This window comes from Salminus brasiliensis, chromosome 19, assembly GCF_030463535.1.
Source record: "Salminus brasiliensis chromosome 19, fSalBra1.hap2, whole genome shotgun sequence".
In the NCBI taxonomy this organism is placed as follows: Eukaryota; Metazoa; Chordata; class Actinopteri; order Characiformes; family Bryconidae; genus Salminus; species Salminus brasiliensis.
Genome location: NC_132896.1, coordinates 7,948,686 through 7,974,942, shown reverse-complemented (window position 1 = coordinate 7,974,942; position 26,257 = coordinate 7,948,686). Strand labels below are relative to the sequence as shown.

The window sequence follows — 26,257 nt, the reverse complement described above, 5'->3', positions numbered from 1 at the left end:
CTGCTAATGTCATGTCAGTCAACTACCACCATTGTAGCTGTGCTACAGTTCTGGTTCTGTGCAGCCTCAGAGCTGAAATAGCTCCAAAGATGGTTGTTTTAAGCCTTTGCTGAGCTTAAGTGCATCTGTCCTTCACACTGAGGTGACTGGGTGAGACCTCTGACTACATCTCGCTGCCTGTGTCAGGGCCAAAGAAAACATGCTGACATGCTTTGAGAGATTCCAATGACCAGGTCAAGAGGGATGACTGATGACCTCACCGTTATTCATATGGATGATCAGAGGAATCTGAACAATGAAAATCTAGGATGTGTCACTTTGAAACCTGAAAGTAAAATAAATTAAAAAAAACAAGAAGGCAAAGAATTATTTAAGACTCTGTTTCTGGGGTAGACATTTAAAAGCAATGCATTTGAGACACTGACCAGGTTAAGAGCCTTTGTGCAAAAGGGTCAGATTGTTTTTCAGCATTAGCTCTTCCACTGAAGCTTGTGTGCAGACGACTCTCAGGTAGATCCGATCTACTCATCAGAGGCTTTTTCACTCACTAGCAGAGTCCCTGCAGCTCAAATGCACACTGTCATTCTCGCAAAAGAGGGACCCACCACCAAATAATAAGAATTCATGAAATTCATGTTTAAATTTCAAAGATTCTACTTTTCACTCAGATTATGATGCTGATGACATGAATCAAACCTTTATAGTAAATCAGAATGAAATGCTAAGTTGAACCTGCTGTATGTTAAAGCAATATCACCTAAATTTTACCCTAAAATAGCAGCTTTAATCAGTTGCAATAAAAAAATAAATCAACTTACAGTAGGGAGAGTCTCTCTGTCATTGCCGCTCCAGGCCAGAACGCCTGCTTCTGCACTATTTGTGTAAATCACGCAGTATTACTTTCCCACATCAGCTCGCATACTTCTAAATGAGTAGATTGGCAGCTGGTTGAAATATGAATGGGAGTTCTCATAACGTCCAACATGGCATCTCTTTAAGGATAAAGAGACCCTCGATGTTGGGATCTGGGCCAGCGCAGTATGAAGAGCAAGCTGCAAAATCACACTTTTGTGCTTTATTGAGCCGAACGCTACGAATAATTGATGGCGTTTCTATCAGATTTTCTTTAATCCAAATACATGATTTAAAATGTATTTCTGAAACTGTAATCTGACCTTCTCTCCCCATTCATAGAGATGGGAAGCAGGTCTTGTGTGACTCAAAATAACTGTCCAGCGCAATGCAAAGATGGCCGCCAAGTGAACAGACTTGCCTATAAGCCAACTGTGGGAGGATAATACGTTTAACACTTTCTTCTTTTTCCTTCTGTTCCAGGAACAAGGAAGTAAACACAGCCCCTCCAATGGCCCCTTATGAAGACAAGACAAGACTGCTACACACTATGTCTGTTGTTTATTCCTAAAAACATAGAATCAGTGGGGTTGGAATTAAAATGGAGAATTTGCAGCATGTAAAGCAATAATAATAATAATAATAATAATAATAATAATAATAATGATCCGTACATAATTTTTTCTTTTTTTGTAGTCTGAATTACTAATCAATTCCCAAACTGACAACCAGGCTACATTCAGTCCTGGTTTATAAAGTAGACGTAATGGCCCTGGACAAATTTCTTTGTTAAAGAAAAGATATGTAGGGATGTAGCGTGCCATATTTTGCTTATTTGGACACATCTGAACTTGACATTTCAGTAGTGATCACCAATCTGTAAAGCACTCGACCCTTTTCTTTAGCATGCTACTCTTTCGTGACATATTGGAGTGACCTGAGGCGGCCGGTGTTTTGCTTTCTGAAGTAATGACCTCTGCATAGCACAGCATTAGCATTAGAGTACAGCTTCTACACACAGTTTACCTGTTATTACATTACAAGACAAGGCAGCCATATGATCCACTTTAATGGTCCTAATGATTCTTATTCTGTTTTCTTTTTCCACTATATTTCTTTCACATCTTCTTGCTTTACTGAACACATACAAATAAAACACTTGGAGTTGGACTGGCGGACTCACCGACAGCTCACTTATGCACAGCCTCAGAAATAATGTCCACAAGTGCTGTTCGGGTGGTCATAGAGTGTCATTTGTTCAATGTTACGTTGGATCCAAATGAAAAAGCAGGGTTTGTGAACAGCCTTGAGTGTAGCAACTATATTATCCTCCAATCTGTAGCAATTAAAGTGGATAAAAATTCAGCATTGTCTCGTGTCTTTTTGTTTATGACCTTTCGACACTCTTGCTTTTGGACGTGTATTTGGAACAGTGCAATCCCAACTATCCTGACATATAGGATTTCAAAGCAGGAGGGTGGGGGCATAGAGGGTGGGCAGCCAAGGTCAGCTGTGAACAAACAGAATGTGAGGTTTTAGAATTTCACTGAATCATGTTTAGGAGTCTTGTGCAGTCTAACAATAGACTAAGGCCTTTAACGCACACCAGTGAAAAAGCCTCGTGGTCACGTGGTGTGTATGTATGTTAACTTTGGTGTGTGGACCCACCTGTCCAGACTCTGCACTCCAAAGAGCTACTCCTCTTCTGGGAGCTGGGTAAGAGGAATTCCACACTTCACTTCACATCCCTGGCGCTTTTTAGATTTCTTTATTCCTTGTGTGTTTTTCAGAGTGGTGTAGAATACATACTGTGGGGGGCTACAATGCAAAGAGAGCTTTTAGTCTGATTTGGTCTTTGGACTGATTTCTCTTAGTAATTGAACGTGCTGAAGCTGCCTGTGTTGCAATTTGTACACTATAATGTCTAAGTGGTGTGTCTGCTGTGCTGCATTTAAGGGAATAACTGCTAATAGACATGGCTGACATTGAGGATGTTATGGACGAGGAGGTCCAGTAAGTAGCTGATCTTTTACAACGATTCTGTCTCTGTATCATGAAACTGTAATAGCTTTATTAGTGTATCAAACTCTCCGCACGAATAACAAGCACACTGTTTCTGTTTGTTTTTAAACAGGGAAGAAGGTAGGCATCCACTACATATTTTAGGGCTGGGGGCACTGATTACTTTCCCAGCCATTAAACATTTATTAACAGTAATCTTTATTAGCTTTAACATCAATGTTGTAACAGTTGAACATCCATTGATAAGCATGTTCTTGTCTTTTTGACTGCAGTGGACGACTCAAGATCTAAGCCTAAGTGAGTTCCTCTGATTCTCCTCAGTCACAGTGTCTCATAGTAATTTATCTCCAGTCAGATAGAGCTTAGCTCCTTAATTCATTTCATCTTTTTGATTTGATTTTTAGATTCATGACCAACATTCAGGCACCAAAGATTCCAGAGGGGGAGAAAGTAGACTTTGATGTAAGTGTCAGTGTTTTAGGTCTGTGCTCCTTCCGCTGATTCCTCTGATGAAACATTACACTGATCAAGTAACTTTCTGTTCGTCTAAATATTTTCAAAGAATGCATGCACAGAATATTAAAAATACAATAATTGCTCATTTTAATTCAGATAACTGGGAGGTTTCATATTATTATTATTATTATTATTATTATTATTAAGAGCAGTAGTAACAGCAGTAACAGTAAACTGTAGCAGCAGTAGTAGAATCACTGATGCTAGTAAAAGTAGCAGCAGCAGTGGTAGTAATAGTAGTAACAGTAACAATATCCTAGCAGCATTATCTTAGCAAAACAGTAGTACTTGGAGTAGAGGTCGTAGCAGCAGCAGTAGTAGTAGTAGAGTAGCAATAGCCTAGTAGTATCATTAGTAGCATTAGTAAACGTAGTACCAGCAGTAGTAGAAGTACTTGTAGTATAAGTCGTGGCAACAGTAGTAGTAGCAGCAGCCGCAGCAGTAGTTGTAGGAGTAGTAACAGTAGCAATAGCCTAGTAGTAGTAGCAATAGTCAACTTAGTAGCAGCAGTAGTAGTAGAACTAGTGGTAGAGGTAGCAGCAGCAGCAGTAGTAGTAGTAGTAGTAGCAGTAGTAGCAGTAGTAATACTAGTAGAAGTACATTAAGTAGTTGGAGTAGTTGGAGCAGCAGCAGCAGTCGTAGTAGTAGTAGTAGTGGTAGTAGCAGTAGTAATACTAGTAGAAGTACATTAAGTAGTTGGAGTAGTTGGAGCAGCAGCAGCAGTCGTAGTAGTAGTAGTAGTGGTAGTAGCAGTAGTAATACTAGTAGAAGTACATTAAGTAGTTGGAGCAGCAGCAGTAGTCTTAGTAGTAGTAGTAGTGGTAGTAGCAGTAGTAATACTAGTAGAAGTACATTAAGTAGTTGGAGCAGCAGCAGTAGTCTTAGTAGTAGTAGTAGTGGTAGTAGCAGTAGTAATACTAGTAGAAGTACATTAAGTAGTTGGAGTAGTTGGAGCAGCAGCAGCAGTAGTAGTAGTAGGAGTATTGGTAGTAGCAGTAGTAAATTAAGTAGTAGTAGTAGTAGTAGTGCACTCAGGACACAAAATCATTCTGTTGGTGGAATATAACAAGAGCAGAACCAGCTTCTCTCTCTTTGTGTGTGTGTGTGTGTGTGTGTGTGTGTGCGCGCGCGCACGCACTGTAGGACATTCACCGGAAGCGTCAGGAGAAAGACACAGCAGAGCTGCAGGCCCTGATCGAGGCTCACTTCATCCAAAGAAAGAAGGAGGAAGAGGATCTCATCGCTCTAGTCAACAGGATTGTAAGTGTGTTTCAGGTGTACAACACTGCCCCCTACAGCTGATACTTAGCTGTGATGTGTGGTCTGTGGTCTGAACTTTTTCAGGATGTGATTGGCTGCTTGGATTGCTAAGTTGGACAAAGGGTTAACCTCTTACTCTTCATGAAATTCTCTAGAACCAGTCCAGAACCGAGGCGTATTCACTGTTCCGGCTAGAGAAGAATTTAGACTTAGTAAAGTCTAGGCTTAGTATTCAGTTATTCAGTTATGAATCTTAAGACTTTGGTAATTACTTTATTTTGGAACTAGGAAACATGAAACATGATGCATTGAATTTACAGAATTCTGACTTGTACATCATTTCTACAAGATATAAGTACGCTGAACGGACAAAAGTTTTGGGACACCTGCTCATTCACTGCCTTTTTTTGAAATCAACGATATTAAAATAGAGTTTATCCTGCTTTTGTTGGAATAACTGTCTCCACTGTCCAGGGACGACTTTCTACTTGATTTTGAAACATTGCTCTAAGGATTTGATTGCATTCAGTGACAAAAGCATTAATGAGGTCAGGCTGGATGTTCACCACCCAAACCATCCTCAACTCCTCAACTATCAACTATCATTCCAGAGAACACAGTTCCACTGCTCCACAGCTTCATGCTGGGGGTCTTTACACCCCTCTAGTGCATGCCTTGTAGTTACATAAGTGAGTAACTGAAATATTGAGTTTAAAGGATTATTTTCTGAATTTATTAAAGGCGTGTTGATGAATGTATGTGTTTAGGAGAAACGTCGTGCAGAGAGGGCCGACCAGCTCAGGATCCGAACCGAGAAAGAAAAGGAGCGTCAGGCCAGACTAGCTGTGAGTTCCTCTTCAGTAAACAGCTTCCCAGTTCATTCACATGATCACCAATAACACACCTTTATAAAACCCCTCTCACTCTCACACTCACAGTCTGGTCCCTAAAGTCACATCAGCTAACAGCTTTAATACTGAACTGATCTGCAGGAGGAGAAAGAGAGGAAGGAGCTGGAGGAACAGAGGAAGAAGCAGGATGAAGATGCCAAGAAGAAGAAAGCTCTAACTAATATGACCCAGCAGTACGGAGGCCTTCAGCAGAGAGTGAGTACTCTTCAGTTTAAAAGGGAAATCATTCAGCTCTTAAACTTTCAACTTTCAACAAAGGTTACGAATGTTTACGGTAACACCATGGCACACTGTAGATGCTCCTTAGATCCTTAATTTACCTTTAACTTACATTCTACTATCACATATCAATTCAATTCACTGTAATTTTCTCAAACAGCAAACCTAACCTTAACCTTGTTCCAAATCCTAGCCCTAGCCCTAATACTGCTGAGAATCAACCACAGTTTCACCACATAATTGTTAATAATTTTCAACAACTCTAGATAATTTATAGGGGTTATCTTATACCATGCATTACTTACCAACCACCAGAAATGCCATAGCAACCACCTAGAAACTACCTAGCAACCGCCTGGGAGATCATAATACTTCTCACATAATACAATCTCACTCTAGTGACCAAATAGCAACAGCCTAGTAACTAATTTCCAATTCCCACCCTTTAGCTAGGACTCCCTACCACATGATGCTACCAGTGCAGGAAGGGTGAACGCTAGCATGTCCATCCTCTGAGTCACATGACCAGCTGCCCTTTAAGCTGCCTATCTCTCTGCACTTACGCGAAATAAAGTTATTGACCCTTTCCTTAACCTGTAAATGTATCATATTAGAGATAAGATATAAAACAACATAAAACACAAACAGCAACATATCATGTTCCCTGTGTGTGTGTGTGTGTGTGTGTGTGTGTGTGTGCGTGTGTGTGTGTGTGTGTGTGTGTGTGTGTTTTGCTGAATGCACTTTCAGGCTGACAGTCGTAAAGGAGGTAAGAAGCAGACAGAGAGGGAGAAGAAGAAGAAGATTCTGGCTGAGAGACGGAAGGCGCTAAATATTGACCATCTCAGTGAGGAGAAGCTCAGGTGTGCTGTCTCCAGTCATGTTTCAGTCCTAGTAGAGCTCAACGCAGTGACCTCTACTAGTCACTAGGGTAAAATGAGTAATATGAGTAATATCTGTAAGACGTCAGGCCAAATACTGTCCTTAATGTATTCAGTGACATTCTGTTATACAAAATACAGTTTACAATTACATAGACAAAAGTATTGGGACACCTGCTCGGTCATTGTGTCTTCCGACTCATGGGTATTAAAAAAGGAGTTTTGTTGGAGTAACAGTCTCTACAGTCCAGGTAAGGCTTGCCTGGCATCAGGCCTGGTGCCAATAGCTTCATGTTTATCAGCTCCAGGGAGTCCTATTCTATTGGCAATACCCGCCCACGGGGACTAGACAAGCTGTGTGTCTGTGCATCTGCACATTGCACAGTAGCTGAATGCCTTCATTAGAAGGGTATCCACAAATGTGTGGACACATGGTGTATGAAACAGTGACTCAGAATACAGCTGAAGGATTTGAATGTGATCGTATGAACTGGTCTGGATTAAGTTCGTTTCTAAACATTATCACTTTCCAGTTTAAAGTTAGTCAGAGTTCAGGCTGTCGAGCTAACACTCCCTCGGGCTGTGTGTGCAGGGACAAGGCCAGTGAGCTGTGGCAGTGGATGATGGAGCTGGAGGCGGAGAGGTTTGATCTCGCGGAGAAGCTGAAACGACAGAAATATGATGTAAGAGAGAATTTAACATAAACGCAGGCACACACACACACACACACACTCTCTCTCTCTCTCTCTCTCTCTCTCTCTCTCTCTGTCTCAACAAGCAATTTATCTCTTTAGAAATCTGATTCCATTGTATCAAATATTTCAAAGTGTGATCATCGTGAGTGAACATCTGCCAATATGCTATAATTATAGAGGAACTAATATTAAAATGCCATTATAATTAATTAGTCTTTCAGTGGTTTGATATCAAACGGTGCATTTTAGATTTCTCTCCTCACCTCACCAAACATCTTAATGTTTTTTATTATAATGTTGGTGACGGCAACCAGGGGTTGGATTGTCTACAACAAATATAGCCATTTAAGTAATGTCCTAAATGACCTGTGAATGGACCTATGCTCGTATGTGTGATGTCAACCTTAAATATTTCCAGTGTTGTTTTTGGTACAGTTTTGCTTTACAGTGCCCTGCGTATATTGTAATATACATTTTTTTGGGACCAAAAGTATCTTAAAACAAAAAATCAACAAATCATAAAACAATGCCATAGGGCAGTGTGTTCATAGATTTAAGGGATTAAACTAAAATCTGGCTCCTATCACCACCAATTTATACACCGTTCTCTAGAAAGGAGCATTGTACATCATTTTAAATGACTTTTTTATTTTATTCATCAGATATTGTGAAAGGTGGAGTGGCTCAGCATGCCGCCTTGTGGCACTCATGATACATTTAAATAAATAATAATTATTTAATTAAAATCCTTATGCGGTAACAAGCAATTACCTGGTTTTATTCACCTCAAAAATAAAGGTGAACAAATGTTTGTGTTACAAAGTGTTACAACCTTCCAACAATCCAAAACAGGTACTTGTTCGCCCTCTCAACAGGGGTCATTCACCCATCCAGCAGAAAGAAGATTAGACTAAGATCTAGAGACTTCCAGAGCCTTGGATAAGGAGCCACAAAAAGTCCAGTCAGGGTTAGATTAGTTTAAACAGGAACAGTCAAAAAGAGGCTGATTGAATCCAGCCCTCAGCAGATCTAGGGTTAGGGTGATAGATTGACCCACAGCTTGAGCAAACCTTTATAGTTGTTTCTTGCTGTACTGAACATCTATCTGTCTGTCTGTCTCATTCACCTTCAGATCACCCAGCTCCTGGTTCGGGTTCAGGACCAACAGAGGTAAGGGTCCAGCAATGAAACACGCAAGCCTTTTCTGCTCCATTGCATTGTAGGAAAAGAAAAATTTGTACGGGTCTATTAGCCTTAAAGAAGAATATAGTAATATTTAAATGAATTAAATCACTGTCAGAACATTATTTACCTTTTTTATAGAAGTATATATATATATATATATATATATATATATATATATATACATACATTCAAGACAGAGATTTTATATATATATTTTATGATGAGTTGTAAGGAACTGGCTAACCTCTGTGGCTCTTCTTCACAGCGCAAAGGGACGTGGCAAGGGCAAAATGGGTGGCAGGCTGAGGTAGAAGTGCTGACCGCTACAACTGCCACAACAGATGCAAAATTAATAGCCTTGTGCTCTGTACAGCATTTTGTGTTTTGTCCTTGTCATTAAAATGATGCAACTGGATGTGAGAGGACTAATTCTCTGTACATTTCTGCTTGGCTTTTCCCCTGTTGTTCGACCTTACAAATAAAGAATAGCTTTTTTGACATGGGCTTGTCGCATCTGGTTCTAATCTTTAAAAAAAATTATAAAATTAAACATATTTAAACAGTCCTAAGAATAAGTAAGCTAGACCAGTATCCATTCACTAATTGTGTTGACATATGGGAACAAGTACTGTCTTATATTGTCTTGGTCCAACGACAGCATAGTCACTCTCACACAGACCTGAGAAGGAGATATCGCAACTCTTAATGAAAGTCAATGTTAAAAGTCATTTTGGAGCATTTCTAATAGTTTGTTCATTATGGGGGCTTGACACAAATCTTAAGAAGTTTGGTCAGTCAACACTGGTCAGTCATAACTACAACTACCAACACCATCTGCCTTGTATCGAGTAGGTCCCCCGTGTACCACCACAACAGATCTGATCATTCGAGGCTTTCACAAGACCTCTGAAGGGGTCATTTAATATCTGTCTCAAAATATAAGCAGCAAACCTTTTAAGTCATGAAAATTGTATGGCGGGGCCTCCATGGGTTGCATCAGTGAGCCCATGACCCTGTCGCCGGTTGTCCTGTTTTTAGAGAACTTATGGTAGGTACTAACCACTGCATGCCTGGAAACAAGCCACCAGGGCCTGCCTGATGTTTCTCATCAAAGTAGAGACAGTTACTGCAACTCTTTTTAATATCCTTGATTTCAGAAGATGCAATGAATGAGCAGGTGTCTTAATACTTCTGTCCATACAGTGTACCAAGGGTGTACCTGCCTAACAAACTGGCATCTCAGCAGCACATATAAAAAGCAGGTAATGCCAGGAGTTCTCTGACCACGATGATACAGCAGTAAAATAGTCATCAGTGGAAGTGACCACCAGCATTTTTTCATCAAACCAGACACCCAGAAAACACAGAAATCAGCAGCTGTTTTTACATCACTACCTTTAATCGAAGCTACATCTGGGACACACACTGCTTGGTAGGCCGCACACAGAAATGAGGCTTACGTGGTTGTTTACATTACTGAAGACTCAGAAGAGGACGGTGTGCGGGTGTGACAGGATGATATGTGCTGCCCTCAGTGTACTTCAATGAGAGTCCATGGCATGTAACATAATAAAAGTATATATTCACACACAAACTGACACCAGTGCATTTTCAAGTTGGCTGTCCGAGAGGTCTGCGAGGCAGGACTGAGCGCAGACAGTGGGCTGGGCGATGGGGGAGGGGCTGTGCAACAGGCAGGTCCCCTCACCACAGGTGTGTTTCCCGGATCTCGGCGATAACCTGACTGGCTTTCTGCAAGGCCTGCGGACATACAGGGTGATGGACGCTTAGCTGTCAGCAGACAAATAAACACTTGAATTCAATGTAAATATGAAGTCTTATTTATATGTTTTGTTTCTTAAACGGATTCCATCAGGCATGACCAGAGGTGGGTAGTAACCCGCTACATTTACGTGTTCAAGTAAAAATTTGATAAAGAAGGAATCGCCTTGTTGCGCAGTTACAGCTGAGCCATTAACCCGCTACCAACTAGTTACTAATACCTTTTTTTACTTTCAGTGTAATGTTAGGATTGAGCACATTATTCTGGTCTTCTGAAGTTCTGCAAGTGATCACACCTCTGACCTTGGAGGGGTTTTAGTGGATCAATAAGAAGAAAACAGAAGAAGTGTCAGTTCTTATGTTGACTGTAGAGTTGCACGAACTATTGAGAGTCTGTTCACACCAGTCATTAACATTATATTTGCTGACTGTTTCCACATTTAATACAAGCGGAAATCAGTCAGTTTTGGGAACAGCAACAGTATAAGCAACCCCCCCCCACCCCCAAGTGTAAACAGAATCCAGAACCCAGTCAAATTAGATCCAGATACTAGCCAAGAACCAATGTGCTTATTAATACAAGGTGTAAACAGGTCAGAACTGTCAATACTTTCAATTCTTTATTTAAGCTCTGTTCTGTATTGAAAACCATTTAAATGAAGATATTTTGATAATTGTTCTGTATTAAATACGAATCAGAACATGTAGCTCAGAATTTGGGATAAATATTTGATATTCAAGTAGCATTTGGTATTCTAACAACTTTAGTTGGATACAGTAGCAACATCTGCAAGTTACTGAGTTTTTGACCCACTGCTGTTCTTCTTCTACTCAACCAGTTTTGTTTGTTGGTTTGTTTTTGGACGGATATTTATAATAATGTTATTAAAAAAAGTACTAAAGTAGCAATTACTAAAGTGGCAATACTTTTACTTGAGTATGGGTTTAAGCTACTCTAGTCAGCTATTTCTGGACACTTGAGGCATTTATGTAGGCACCAAAATGCTCTTGTGCTTGTAATGTGAGATTGCTGTTGTAAATGCCATCAACACATTGTGCGTGGGAAACATGAAACCACCAATGAAATGTTTCCCATGCTGTTAAACAGAACATATTGTGTGTAGTGTTCTTTAACTCAAAGATTTTTACACTGTTATTTAGTCAGATTTAACTGGGACATTATGGTATTGGGGTGACAAAGTAAGCTTGCCTTGAGCATATCTGCAGCCTCGTTACGGCGCTGGGCCATGTCCTCTGATTCAGTCAACAAGTCGTCCAGCAGCACCGATTTATAAAGCTGCCCGACCAGCTCACTCTGCAGACTGTCCTTTACATGGTTTACCAGGAAGTGCATCACTGCCTTCGGCACACTGAGAGAAAGAGAATAAGCCAATAATAAGCACACACGCACACACACACTAAATACACCTGCAGATTTCACTGTCACGCCAGTATGTTCTTGAGTACAGTACGTAGCGTATCTGTGACCGTTATGCAGCGAGAGAGCCGCTACCTGTCCTGGATGTTCTTGCGTACGATGAGGAAGTAGGACTTGATGAGTCTTTCGATGACCTCACAGTCTCTCTGCTCACGAGCCGAGAGTTTCCTGGCAACCGGGACAGGCTGGCAAAAAAAAAGACCAAAACAAGTCACTACTAGTCACTGCGTGCATGCAGCCCACAAAGCAGCTGAGAAAACACGTGCATGCACACGTCTGCATGTCTTCGTAAATAGATTAAGAGCAAGCCAATTTCTAGTAAATACAACAGAAATCAACACAGACAGGCATGAAACTGTGGGATTCTTTCAGAGTTTCTGAAATGCTTTTTAAACCTTAAAACATAAATTCCAAACTTAAACTAAATTTGTCAAAATGTTTATTTACAGCACAATGCCTTCAAAATACACATAAATCCATGCAAAACATTAACACCACTGAATGTCAACTAGACACTCGAAGACGCTAACGAATTGTCAACCACTCCACAAAAAAACATTATGCAGGTAAAATAAGGTTTATATATAAAAAACAAACAAAAAAAAAAACAGAACGAATATGTTTATAGAAATATTTTCAGAAAGGAAATAACATGGATTTATTATGCCGTGGCATTTCATTTTTCATTTTCTGAAATCACTCGGAATACTATATTTCCCCTTGCCTGACTATGTGTACAATGATAAGATGACCATTTGCAGTCAAAAATAACAATAATAATAATAATAATAATAAAATAATAATAAATTTTAAATATATATATATATAAATAAAATGTTTAGCTTCTACAAAATGTTAAAAATTCCCATTAAGCAGTGCAGATTTAGGTGAACCTTTTTTTTTATTCAGAATCTCGTCATTCCATGAACAAAAACATGCCAATAGGTTTCATTTTTTCTTTCCTTGACCAGCTTTCTCTAGTCTTCTCAATTATTGTTTCCGTTTTTTAGTTCATATGATGACAACAGTGTGGTTCAATTATATATAAAGACTTTTATAGTGACAATGTAGCAATTATAATGACCAAGTACCATAGTGGCATGTACCACTATGAAACTATTATGCATGATGGAGTGAAGAACGGAAGTGTGCACCTCTATATGGGCTCTTGAAGTTCAATACGTTAAAGCATTATGTAGTTTATGAAAGTGTTGAAAACCCAGTGTGTTACATAAACTCACCACATCAAGTAGGTTGACTGCATGGCCTTTCTGTGGGCTGGCTGGTAGAGGGCCCTGCTGTTTAGACTTCTCATCTGCCAGGCCGTCCTCTCCTTTCTTCAGCATGCCCCTCCAGTTCCCTGTCCCTGCTTCCTGATCACCCTGTGTGCCTGCAGCCTGAGAATGCACACGAAAAGAAAGATGAAGAGAGGTTGATCCATCGCGAGCAGTTCCTTGACACGAGCAACTGGTGTGTTTGTGAGTCTCTGAACACACTAAATAAACTGCAACCAGATTGACCCACAGCACGAAACCTGAGGCATGCATTTTCCATAATTCTGGTGTATGGAAAAAGTATGTGGCCTTGGGTTGAAGGGTCAGGTCAACATGTGCAACACCAAAAGTTAAGCTAAGGAAAGGGAAACCCCCCGCCCCCCCAAAAAAACCCACACACAACACAAGTGTACCAAGATTTTTTGCAATACATTGACAAAAGCAAACTTGTAAAAAGGGGTAGTTGAAGCTGAGAATGTCCAACACTGTGCCGGTAGTACATTTCAGTGACATTACAAGTTCATAGAAAACTACGCTCAAACAACTGAGCTCCAAACAGTCTGGCATCCTGGAGTGATTCACGGCTATCATTTTTATATGAAGGAGAAACCAGCTCAAGTTGAGCATGCAAACAAGCGGAATAGGTTTGAGAGGGAGAAAAGAAAAAAAAGAAGAAAAAAAAAGAAAAGAAAAAAGCACTCTCTTACATAATAAATACAAGATACTTTGCATGGTATCCTGGCAGGAAATGACCAAAACTGAACACAAAGCTGTTAGGGCTGGCTTAATAGTCAAAGTGGCCATGCAGTCAGGCTGCTGCAGAGAAAGCAGGAGGGTGTGAAAGAGGGTGAGGGGGTTGGGGTCAGCGCCGTGCCGTGCCATGCCATGCCCACACAACTAGTGTGCGCCACACACCTTCAGGGCATCACCATCAGCCTGGGGCTGATCACTGGGGGACAGAGACTGCCCACCGGGACCCTTCAGAGACTACAGAGAGAAAGGCAGAGCAAGACTGAGCCATTTGTAAGAGAACTAGCACTAGACTTATTTGGGGCCCTTTTTATATTAGAAGCCTTTCATTAGGAATAAAAAGGAGAAGACAACTCTATTACTTGCCCAAGTAAAGCAGTGGTATAGCATCCCTACTATAAGAGATCTACATTCCTGAAGGGTTTAGCTCCAGCCCTTACACACCACCACTGATCCAGCTAATTACTGTATTCAGAAGTGCTTAGACAAGCTGGATCAGATGTGGGAGATCTGGGTTGGAGGTGAAACTTGCAGGAAGGCAGATTCTCCAAGAGAAGGATTGGGAGCACAGAAATGGGAGAAAGGGATGTTAGTGGATTTCCACCTGAAAGAGTTTGCATGGAAGAAGAAAGCTCCAGACTGCTGACTGTGGAGAGATTTAGTACACTACCTTATCACGTGGTACAGCTGAAGGAAGCTCCCTCATTCGGTTCCGCCTTTGTTCCTGTGCAGAGCACATAAAAAAATAATAATAATAAATAAAATAAATATAAATAAAAATTAAAATATGAAGTCACATTTCTATTCTAACTCTGTCACTTTCTGCTTTAACATATGTGTATTGCAACAGTAATTCCCTTCCCATCTTCCCTCAGGTGTTGTTGGCGTTTCAGCCAGTTGAAGATCAAGACCTCCAGGCTACAGAGAAGCTTCTTCCCACACGCCATCATACTCATGAACAGCTGAACATTACAACACTACTTTCTGAATACAGTCTACTACATGCATACATCCTATCCAGATGTTCTCTCACTCTCCTTTCTCTGTACTGCACTTTTATTTATCTGATTGTCTCAGAACAATCTGTACTACCGTCTCAACCAGTGACTCCTCTGTTCTCCATATTTATATCTATTTAATCCAGTCTGCACTGTTCTTTACTGCTGCTCTTAGCACTTTACTTTAAATATACAACTTTGCACATGTTAAGTTTACAGGTGTGTCTGTGCATGTATGTCACTGTGTGTGTGTGTGTGTGTGTGTGTGTAGGTTGGGTGTGTTTGTTACTTCTGTAATGTCAGTAATCGTGCACTGTGAGCTACTGTAACCAAAAACAAATTCCTTGTATGTGTAAGCATACTTGGCCAATAAAGTCAGATTCTGATTCTAATACAACCTCAATATTGTTGTTCATGAGTCCACAAGCATCTGCAAAATCTGGGTGCTTTGTATTGATGTATGCCAACTCAATAGCCACCAAGTTGTGAACCTGCAACAGAACATCTTCCATTAAGAAAGCAGTACATCTGTAATGTCTGAACTGAAGGCCGGTGTATTGGCAATATACAAGAACATGAAGAAACCCACCATTTCATTAGTTACAGGAAGTCTCTTTCTCAGAAGAGACGTGACCACTTCAACTATGGCATCATGGAGCTTTGGAAACCTCAGTAACTCCTAAAAAAAAAAAATACTGTTCTTAATACTGATCTCAATACTGTTCAAAGCAATTTCAGTGCCAACATGCCATCCTCAAAATAGTTCACATAGTAAACCGGCTCAAACTCATTTAGGAACAGATTTTAGTGAGGAAAATGGCATAGTAACAAATAAAACCAGTGAGAAATATATAGTTATCTAATATAATTGATAAGCAATGCACAGGTCATCCCAATAAAGTCTAACAATTAAGGACTACTGGCTGGGCATCTGTGTGTGAGGCACATTGATTAAAGCATATCTGCATAATTGGGTGTCAGGCCAACATCAGAGGACAAAAAAAAAATTAATCCAATGCAACCATGTAACAAATCTAGCATGATCTCACTCCCCTACACACATACACAGTAGTAGGGCTAGGCAATATGTCACATGTTATTGTTACTGTGGTAAATGGTCACAATAAGCTGTCCTGAGTATCTTATGAATATAGTCAGAACACACTGTCCAACTTCATGTTTCATTAAAAAAAGAGCAAAATTAGCTGTTTCATTGGATTTAGTGTAGAAAACTGTGAATAAAAATCACAACTTGGTTCAATATTGTCTGCACCAACTTACCGAAGCTAAATAAATAAAATGATGATAGCCTACTATAATATGTCAGTAAAGTAAAAGTCAACAACAATGTTATACATTTACAGTTTAGTAGTTCTTAAAGAACAAATCCTGGATTGATATCAGCTGATATTTGAACTTCCAATGTCGCACATGAAGAGAGAAAAGAGAAAAATGGAAATATACATATCTAATGTATTTTATGTTTGTGTGAAATGTATAACACACAGACAGAGGCACTCACCTGGGTGCTGTAGTTACTGCAGTGCTGGATGATCCTCTGCATCTCCTCATGCACCAACTCCACACAGCGGAGACTGGGCTCCTCAAGACGCTTCACCTGCCTCTTTACCAGCAGCTCAAATGACACCTCTGGCACAAACAGAGCAGGACGTGGACCCTGCGCACGGACACACAGACACAAAATGACCCAGCTGTCCCCATGATACAAAGAACATCCGGGACCCTTTCTAGTCCAAACTACATTTCCCAACATGCTCTGGAGCAAAACATTTCATCCTACAGTCAGTCAGGCTCTAGGTTTTAGGTTCTAGGCTCTACGGAATGGCAGTTTAACTCGACCAACTAACCGTAGCATTTCTGATAGCTGTGAGAACATCTATGGTCGTAAGCCCACCGAGGGGGTCGACTGACTCCAGTGTTCTTCCAAATGTCTCATGGAAGATGTAGCAAATCCTTGCACCACCACACCTGTAATACAAGCAAGGCATTAAAGCAGCATTATGCAAGAATTGGCACCTCTTGTTCTCACGTACAACGTCCCACCCACTACACCAAAGTAGCTTCTGTAGTTTGCAGCGAGCCGAACAAGGGGTGGAAACTGTCAGGTTAAACCCGTTTCCTAAACTGGTTGGGAACAGTGTCTGGCAAAGCAGATGTGGCAGGTCTTCTGCATCTCAGCTAAAGAAAACTACTAAAGTTGCATTTCAAATACAAGCTCTCCTCACCCAAAAATAGAGGGCTATTTCAGTGTTCCACTGAATCCAGGCGATTCTGGCTACAATTACTCACAGCTCAGCGGTCTCTATGTATTTGGCCGTTCCCTCGATAGTGTTGCAGTACTCTGCAGCAAACTTGGTGATGAGCTGCAGCAGGGTAGCACTCTTGTCCTCGACTGGCTCTCCGTAGCTGCTGAGCAGAGACTGGTACTGAGCAGCCAGGACATTGATACGGGTCTTCAGCTCTGGTAGACAGTCCCGAATGTGGTGCATTAACAACCTGAGACAAAGACAAAAAAAAAAAACGTTACCACTAATAGCAGTGGAGACATCTGAATAGCTCTGATGAACTGGGAACACTCTACAAATGAACTGAAAAAACAACCTGCACCTACCGATTCAATGTTCTGGCCAGGTATTTGGTTCCATTTCTGTTGGCTAAGGAGGGATACTTTTTCTGAAGGAAGGCATACTCATCACGGATGGCATCAGCCACAGATTTCTTGGTGTTGATGTCTAGCTGACTCCTGGATAACCACACAGAGCATCAATAAGCTCAGGAGCAAAGCATATTACTGACCATAGTAGCTTGTGAAGAGCTGAATGCAACAATGAATGACAGACGTTTCTGTTATTCTTTCTTCACCTGTTGACAACTCCTATAAGCCCCAGTTTGACAGGAATGACTCGGCCCATGAGTACGTCCATCGCATCTGTACCAGCGTCCATCAGATCCAGCTTAGTCACTACAGCCAATGTCCTTCGGCCTAACAAGACATCAACGCAAGATTAAAAAAAACAAAAAAAACAAAAACAAAACAGGTGCCTCAGAGAGCGAGAGTATGAGAAAGAGATAGAGAGGAACTGACCATCAGGGTCAACCTCACGGGCCACTTTAAGGGCCTCTGAGGTGGCCATGTCTGTGTTGGCAGCTGTGACTGCCAGGATGATGCAGTTAGGGTTGCTGATGTACTTCAGGATCAACTCACGGATCTGGATCTCAATATCTTTGGGCTGGTCACCGACAGGAACCTGCAGAGAAACACACAAACACACACAGCAATCAATATCAACACCACAGAGTTTCTTCTAAAGTAAAGAAAGCTTAGAGGATAGAACATGAAGTACTGATGCTTATTGGAGGAATTACCTTCGTGATACCAGGCAGATCCACCAGTGTGAGGTTAACCACATGAGGGGAGAAGATCTTTAAGTGGATAGGTTCATCACTAATGCCCTGGGAGCGATGTTTAAAGGTCAGTGAACAAGCATTTACATATTACAAGCATTTTAGGTTTATACAGGCTTTTACTAGTTGGTGACAGAACATCTATACCTTGTTGTTACCAGAAATCCTTTCTGTTTCAGCTTCAATTTCTTGTCTGATTTCATCAAAATCTGTGTAGACCTGCGTTTAAAAAAGAAAAAGAAAAAAAAGTTTCACAATTAGAAAGATAATCACATTGATATTAGCAGAAAACAAAAGATTAAAAGAAAAAAGACCAGCAGCAGACAAACGAAGTCCATTAGCAAATGTGACACTGGGCCACTGTCTGCATTTTACTCATTTTACCTTTATGGCCTTGGGCAACTATTGTGATCCAGTGTGACAAATCCAACATTCATGTGAAATTACATTTAATCCATAACTGTGTGTGCTTGTGTGTGTATTAGGGCTCATTGACATAAATATCCTTATCAATTAAGAAAATACATTGATTTGCATAACATGCATTGATGTGTCGCAAAAATAGCGGCACCAGCTGAAAAAAAAGGGTTGTGTCCCAAACCACACACTAGTCAGAGAATAGCTTAAACTAGCATTACAGGAGATAATTAAAAAAAATTAAATATTAAGAGAAAGTATTTAATTATTTCAAGTCATTATTTTAACCAATCACACACACAAAAGCCTCATTAGATGAATCGATAATACTAATAAAAGCTATATTAATCAAAAATTGTTCAATTGTTCCCATCTTAGTTAATCTCTCACAGAATGTGTATTGACGTTGTCACAGAAAAAAAAAAAACTTGTATCCCCAAAATGGAGAACTTTACAGGAAAACGAGGTCAACGTAAGAGGAGTTAATTCCATTTGCAACAGTTCTATTAATTAATTCATCATGAAGGAGGTATTGGATAAATATAATAAATAAACAAATACATCATGAAATAAGAAATAAGTGAGGTTTTGCGTGCAAATATTTAAACTGTCTGATGACTCACAATAGGAGTGAGTGCTCACCACTCATTCCAAACATTAAATAAATTAAAACGCCATCCAGCTAATCAGAGAAGCCGGCCTGATCTAAAACCTATCGTTTCAGTAATATCCCCCAGAGACGAGGGCAGGCCTACATCCCCCTTTTTTGCTGGCGTGCTTATGATCTGACTCCAGATCAAGAACAAATTAAGTGAGAAATAAAATATCCATAATAAACATTTAATATCTTCTGTAATTACACTGTACATGGCTGTAAAACAGTGTTGTTCAGAGTGCGTTACTTGATTAAGACTCACATATACTGAGTTTCAGCACATCATCAAGACACATGACTGCACTCTGCTCTACAATGCAGACATACCTTGTTTTTGGTGTGTAAGAATTTGCCCCACTCTTCGCCGTCCACACCTGGAAGAACACAGTAAATATGCGCAAATGTTATATTAGGGTGTACTTCTCATCAAAACTGGGTCTCCAGAGCAGTGGTTCCCAATCCCAAAGTTTTGGTCCATAATCTCACACACCCACTTTACCTCACCAGCCAATTAATAAACTCTTAAGAGTAGAGAATACACAAAAAATGGTGACCAGGGAACCAGGGATCTAGGGAGAACCTGTCTTTTTTAATTCTTCTGCAATGCAGGTTCTGAGGGCCAGAAACCCTTCATTGCATCTTTTTTTTTATTGGGGGGGGGGGGGGGGGGGGTGTTGACTTAAAGTATCAATCAATCAAAGAAGCATCAGTTCAGCAAATGATGTCAAGCAAAACCAAACCGAAAAGCAAGCCATTTATATAATGGGGGATCAAGCATTTTAGCATGGGCTTTCCTTTCCTTCATCACACACACACCCACACACCCACACACACACACACACACACACACACACACACACACACACACACACACACCTGAAGTAGGTTACTTCTAAAGGGAAATGCCAGTTAGCAAGCTATTAGCACAGTTATTAGGTGATTCTAGAAGGAGGTTAAACTTTTGGGACCCCTACTGAAATCATCACGTTGATTTACCCTATAGGCCACGTACTTAACAACTGAAAGACAGATATTTAAGGTCCGAACTAACCTGCTTTGCATTTTAAAGAGATGCTTTGACCAAAAATGTACACAATTTCATACTTTCCTAAAATGCAGCTGATTAGCCAAGACATGTTTGGTGTCTGAAGTCTGGTTCTTTCATATTGAAGCTATGGGGCTAACATAGCTAACAAGTAATGGACACTTGTTATTGTTAGTGTTATTACATGCTCCAGCGTGTCGACACACCGTTTGTTTTCAATAGGAAGCATCTGTTCAGTCAGATGCGGCCACGCAGTGCATGATGGACCACGCCTGCTTCTCAAACCACACAGACTACTGGACCACATTCAGCCAGCTGAAGAACATTAAACTGATGCAGCCTCATAGTGGGTTCCCTTGTTGTCTAAGATTTGACACTACTGTCAGGACATGGCAGTTTTGAGTTTCAGTAATTAGCAGTGGGCGATATGGCAGCAAAATCATATCACAGTACTTAATATTTATTCCTACATTCTGTCAGACATGTAAAACACTCTAGTTAGTTTTTAAACTGCAGCCAGTTCTTCTGATTGGTGAAAAACCTTCTGTATGTGGTTTTATAGATCATTAAAAACGGTTCCACTATCGCCAAAGATAAAATAATAGCCAAAGAACCCCAAAGTACTATACGGAACCTATTTGGATGAGTTTGAATCCTTTATAACAAGACTACTTATGTTCTTTGTATTGAAATATGGGCTTGGTCAGCATTCACTAAGCAATTTTGTCCATCATGAGAAAGTGTTTTAGGAGAACAATAAAATAAATGATATTACCCACCTCTACTAATGCTGCCTGGCCCTGAACTATATTTTAAACAGTGTCATAAACCACACAAGCAAGTCTAACGAAACTACTTAACAAATCAACAAAGGGTGAAAGGATTTAGGCAGGATTTATTTTCAGCGATGCTAATAGGTGGGTGCATTATTAGAATATTAGCCTCGTATCAAGAGCACAAAACAAATTCAGACACCTAATGCATTGGCAAACCAACTAGAATCGTCCACATTGTAGGCCAAACTACCTCTTTAAATTCAGTATGATCAGTATTTTGAGATCCCTGATCACACATTAGCTGAGCTTTCTAATATCTGGATTACGCCAAGCCATCTACTGGTGCTTCAATCAAATCGAGCAAATAAATGAATGACAACAGAAGCAGTACAAGGGCAAAATAACATGATACAGATAAAAGCTGCTCAACACAAACAGAAGGGCAAGGAACAAGGAAAAGGAGACCTTTGTAAAGGCGTCCATTTTTCCAGGCATTGGGGTCTGCGGTTAAAGAGAGATGACAGAGGAAACATGGTTAGCCTGCTTGTGTCTCCATACAGCAGTGCAGTCTCTAGAGGCCACAGCAGCAGCACAAGCCAATAAATGACCCGAATGCTGACAGGGATAGTGTTCACAACATCCTGTTTGCTTCTCCTGGTACAAATGAGAGGTTAGCAGCAACACAACTGGATACAATTCCCAAATCACTGGTACAGCTGCGTGTCTGTGGTCCTGCTCGTGGCACATGGAGGTCACTCATGTTATTGTTTAGATAAAGGAGGGCAAAGCTTCGGAAACTGTTCTAGTGCTGTGTGGGCAGCTAATGAGCAGCAAAGTGAAAGCACACAGCACGGCATTCCTTTTGTTAGGAGAGGTTGCTGCTCACAAGTCCTGGCCTAACCCTAACTGCTTTAACCAGAGACATACAATGGGAGGTGATGCATACGGCGCATTCGGCCCATTCGGAAGCACACCACACACCCACACACAAACAAATGACAGACGAGAGATTAGACTGCAGGGGAAAGAGTACCGTTCTCATCACTTGTCTTTCTGCGGTCCTCTGGGTCCACGTGCACCAGCTGCAGGATGAGCGGTCTGCGTGTGACGATGCCGGTCCCACGAGGCAAAAGGTCCCGGCCCACCAGACTCTCCAAAACAGAGCTTTTCCCACTGCTCTGTTAACAAGATGATCACTGTCACATTAGAAACACTCCAACCAAGAGCGAGGTACTGACGCAAGGCCACTTGTAGTCTAACAATACAGCGATTCAGATGGTCACTCAACACACATCGCTACTGAAATTCAGTGCTTCTATATAGACCCACAGTGCTGACTGAATACCATAGGGTATAAATATAAAAACACCAGATTTCACTAGGTAAGCAATCTCTCCAATTCCCATATGCACAATCCATATGCATGTTATTAATGGCAGCAATTCCTTGCTGCAATTCATAGAATTCGTGCACCTAACCACGTCCGTTTGCTTCTTAATTTAATGTAGTATATCGTTATTCTCACAGAAAACGCTGAAATCACGACATTTTATGGATGGACATTTAGAGCAGGTTTCCCAATTAAGCCTAGTCTTAGACAAAATTTTACTTTCAATGGAGAATCACCAATCAGAATGCTCTGTAGTCCAAGACTCAGCTTAATAGCAGTCTGGGAAATCAGCCCCTAGTTTGTTTTTAAGGGTATTAGACATAAGAACAGCTCTCCTGTCGTTTATTTACAGCCAGTCAGAAGTTGGAAGATCAACCAGCTCATGCTTTTTCATTCAAAGCTTAATAGCCGGTTACATCAACCTGATTTTAAAGACATTTGATCAAGTGTTACATTAAATCCACCTGCCTAAAACTGTATAGATCCCCCCTATGTCATCAAAACCACTTAGACCCATAAGTTATAGCCATGAGTAACTTCTTCAGCAATTTGTGTTCCAAGAGCTCTTCTGAGGGATTGGGCCAGATCGGAACCCATGATCTAGTTGTTCTTTCTTGGACAACATTAGGTAGGTACTGACCACTGCATGACACCTGCATGATATTTTGGAGATGTTCTGACCCAGTCGTGTAGCCATTACAATAATTTGGTTGTACTCAAGGTGGCTCATATACTTCCAACACTTCTCCTTTAAGAACGGACGGTTCACTTGCTGCTTAATACGTAGATCCCACCCTTTGACAGGTGCTGCTGTAACCAGATCATCAATGCTACTCATTTCACCTGTTACTTATAAGTTGGATGTATGAACATGTATTTTATAGAACAAAGAGAATATAGTTAAAATTGTAGTATAATGTGAAATTAGCAATGCACCCATATGGGAACTGTGGGCTGATGCTGATACCAGATATTTGCATGTACATATTTGACCATTTCAATCCTGATATATAAACAATAAAATACAGAAACCAAAACTGAATCTGGATCAGCATTAGACAGCAAATTAAATCAGGTACAATACATTTTGTGCATCCCAATCAAAATATTTCCAACCGGCAAACTAATGTGGGTGGTTCTCAGGGTCTGCAGCTTCACTGCATGTTCTTCACTGCTCTCACAGGCTTTCAAATCCCACAACTAAAAAAAATTCAATCCCAAAATGCGATTTCACTGGCAGAGGTTCAGCCATTAAGCGGCCCAGACAGCTTACTAACACTTCACTGTCCTTGTAGTACTGTGGCTCCGGAGTTTGGGTCCCTAGTTAGACAGACATATCCTCTTAACTGAGGAGTGAAAGTCTAGTTAGCCAAAATAAGCTGTACTGTTAAACCCATTACTGTAATCGTCTAAAGGACAGGGGCAGGGGTATCTTCTCCTTGAGGTAGCAGCTCCGTACAAATATGGCTTTCTGACACCCTTGTACACTTGGGACCTTCAGCGTAGGAAACTAAAAAAGGGATATTTTGACCATGTCAAATACACACAATACACACAATCTACTCAAACACTTTAAGCAACATGATGACAAACAGATCTATCGCCCTGCAATGCCTAAAACATCAGCTGATTAAGAAGTGGACTTTTTACCATGTCCAGAAACCATGTTAAGGTAAGGTCTGCCTACTTTTCCATTCAACAAAAGATGTGGTGAAAACTTTCAGAAATGCAGAATGAGGGAATAATGACGAATATAATAATAAGAACTATTATTATATATAAATTTAAACAAAGTATAGAATTTTATTTGATTTCTTTTTAAATGTACTCAAATTTGATTTGGATTTTGTCACAGAGCAGCTTTACAGAATCTGCCGTCAGTAAGAGGACAAGATATCAACAAGACATAAAAACCTAAGACCCCCAGTGAGCAAAGCCAAAGGACACAGTGGCAAGGAGAAACACTGGGAGGAACCAAGACTTAGAAGGGAGACCTGTCCCGTTCTACTGCTCAGGTGTGCAACATAATCAGAATATCATAATATAATATAATATAATATAATGATCACACATGTTCAGGGAACAGAGGTCCCTCAATGTAAAAATACTATGTGCAACCCCCCCCCACACACACACACGTGCAATTAAGAGTTTGATATTTGCAATAACCTGTATATAATATTGCTATTGCTTTTTTAATTCTTATTTATATTGTGTATATAGTGCAAATTATTTATCTACATTTTTTTTGTAACTGAGTGTCTTGCTATCCCTTTCTGCTGTGACACTGAGAATTTCCCCACTGTGGGTCTAATAAGGATTATCTTATCTTATCTTATCATAATATAGTATAACTAATATAATTATATTAGTGATAGTAAGAGTAATGAGAGTAATGATGATTAATGGTCATAGTAATAATAAAAATAATAATAATAATAGTGGGACAGTAGGGGCAGTAGGACTACACACACAGGTGCATGGTATAGAGGAGTAGGCCCCTTTTTGTCAAGGATGCAGTGATGGTGTGTTACCTGGACCTGGAGCCTCTGTTGACATTTTGCTTTATAAAACTGCAGACCTTTTGTTTGGGTCACTGGGAGGGTTGCTCGTTTTCTTCCTTCTTTCTCCTGACTGACTTTATTTGACTATCATATGACAGATCATATGATTTATGCTGTGATTTGAACTCATAGAGTATAATGATGCATCTAGTATAACAGCATAAACCGATCTCCCTCTTATTGTTGTGCAAAGACTGAAAAGTGACAGCTAGCTAAACAGAAAGACAGAGAAGCCAGAGCAACTGACAGCCCATTCAACTTAGTCCAAGTTACCTGGCTAGCTCGTAAGCTAACGTCAGCTAGCTGCAGTGTGTAGCTACAGCGAAGAGGAGAGGCCTGCTCGCGTGCCCTGAGCATTTTAATAGGTACACTGCTAGCTAAGTACAATGCATCGTATAAGCAAACGAACTAATCACTGAGTGAACGAGCATCCAAATATCAAAATATTAGCCTGCTAGCGCTACCGAGAGTGAAATCGTCTCGTTGGCGAGCTCTAACTTACCTGCGTTCCTACCACGGCGATCTGCGGCAGCTGGATAATATCCGCGCCCACTGTGTTGAACACGTCCTGGAGCTTGTTAATGACGGGAATGAGAGCCTCCATCGTCCTGGCAAACGCTGCCTGTCTAAATGAATGGACTCGCGAGTCAAGCAGGCTGCCCAAAACGGTACAAAGTCATCCAATGTCCCTCACGGTGCCACCATTTAACAGCCCGGCGCGGGCAACAACTGCGCACAAATTCTGCCGCGCGGACTTGTGGGATTTGTAGTTCACAGGCGGAGACTCCTGGTTAAAGCGCCGAGGAATCCTCTGAAAACGGACTACATCCGCGGGTTTTACTCTCACTCCGTGCGACCAGGCAACCGAAGTGAAACCCAAATATTTTGAGCATGCTGTGCTGTTTTTTTTGTACGAGGGCAAACGCAGTTAGTGACAGGAAATTAATAAAACCTGTCATTTTTACCCAGAGATCGGTACAACGTAGTGGCCATTACTGTACCGTTATATTCACAGTTTGCTGAACCACATTAAAATATCTTGAAACTTTCTGAGAGTTGCTGTCAGTCTTTTACATTCAGAACCTGATTCCTGTGGTAGGTTTCATGGATTTTTGTTGATTACACCCAAAACTTTTAAGCTTTAATTTTTCCAATTAAAAGATACTTCAGTAACACAGCTTACGACCTTCAGTTCATATAC

At 40.6% G+C, this 26,257-nt stretch overlaps 3 protein-coding genes across 8 annotated transcripts in view; 2 read left to right on the top strand and 1 right to left on the bottom strand.

Moving 5' to 3' along the window:
- The window catches only part of cald1b (caldesmon 1b), a 39,637-nt gene extending 37,401 nt beyond the window's left edge, over positions 1-2,236 (top strand). Inside the window, exon 18 of one of the 3 annotated variants that reach the window (XR_011977897.1) lies at positions 1,336-2,236. Coding sequence is in view for 2 of the 3 variants with exons in the window: in XM_072663433.1 (XP_072519534.1) it covers positions 1,336-1,349 (14 nt within the window). In the remaining variant the exon portion in view is untranslated. The remainder of the gene's footprint in view (positions 1-1,335) is intronic. The other 2 variants (XM_072663433.1, XM_072663434.1) reach the window with 2 other exon arrangements.
- Positions 2,237-2,827: 591 nt separating this feature from the next.
- tnnt2d (troponin T2d, cardiac) lies at positions 2,828-8,858 on the top strand. The gene is made up of 11 exons (XM_072663085.1): positions 2,828-2,865; positions 2,987-2,994; positions 3,147-3,171; positions 3,279-3,336; positions 4,534-4,650; positions 5,418-5,495; positions 5,643-5,756; positions 6,531-6,643; positions 7,254-7,344; positions 8,489-8,526; positions 8,807-8,858. The coding sequence occupies exons 1-11, from the start codon at positions 2,828-2,830 to the stop codon at positions 8,850-8,852; spliced, it is 726 nt and encodes a 241-aa protein (XP_072519186.1). The 3' UTR covers positions 8,853-8,858.
- A 1,061-nt stretch (positions 8,859-9,919) lies between these two features.
- Positions 9,920-25,793, bottom strand: dnm1l (dynamin 1-like). Of its 4 annotated transcripts, XM_072662904.1 has the most exons (20): positions 25,559-25,793; positions 22,136-22,280; positions 21,568-21,603; positions 19,609-19,655; positions 18,357-18,428; positions 18,171-18,257; positions 17,890-18,052; positions 17,667-17,787; positions 17,416-17,547; positions 17,094-17,300; positions 16,652-16,772; positions 16,306-16,461; positions 15,373-15,462; positions 15,182-15,274; positions 14,456-14,509; positions 13,951-14,022; positions 13,003-13,158; positions 11,837-11,946; positions 11,534-11,693; positions 9,920-10,302 (listed from the first exon to the last, which is right to left on the bottom strand). In XM_072662904.1, the coding sequence occupies exons 1-20, from the start codon at positions 25,658-25,660 to the stop codon at positions 10,246-10,248; spliced, it is 2,181 nt and encodes a 726-aa protein (XP_072519005.1). In that variant the 5' UTR covers positions 25,661-25,793; the 3' UTR covers positions 9,920-10,245. The 4 variants fall into 4 exon arrangements, with proteins under 4 accessions (XP_072519005.1, XP_072519007.1, XP_072519006.1 ...); XM_072662906.1 differs by lacking the exon at positions 13,951-14,022; XM_072662905.1 differs by lacking the exon at positions 21,568-21,603.
- Between the last annotated feature and the right edge of the window lie 464 nt (positions 25,794-26,257).

Excerpts from the sequence above, each read along its gene's own strand:
- tnnt2d (XM_072663085.1), top strand. The coding sequence starts at position 2,828 with ATGGCTGACATTGAGGATGTTATGGACGAGGAGGTCCA. Across the intron at positions 7,345-8,488 it reads TGAAACGACAGAAATATGAT|ATCACCCAGCTCCTGGTTCG; the intron begins GTAAGAGAGAAT and ends ATTCACCTTCAG. Across the intron at positions 8,527-8,806 it reads CGGGTTCAGGACCAACAGAG|CGCAAAGGGACGTGGCAAGG; the intron begins GTAAGGGTCCAG and ends TCTTCTTCACAG.
- dnm1l (XM_072662904.1), bottom strand. The coding sequence starts at position 25,660 with ATGGAGGCTCTCATTCCCGTCATTAACAAGCTCCAGGACGTGTTCAAC. Across the intron at positions 18,429-19,608 it reads TCTTACACACCAAAAACAAG|GTCTACACAGATTTTGATGA; the intron begins GTATGTCTGCAT and ends TTTTAAACGCAG. Across the intron at positions 13,159-13,950 it reads CTGATGGTGATGCCCTGAAG|GCTGCAGGCACACAGGGTGA; the intron begins GTGTGTGGCGCA and ends GTGCATTCTCAG.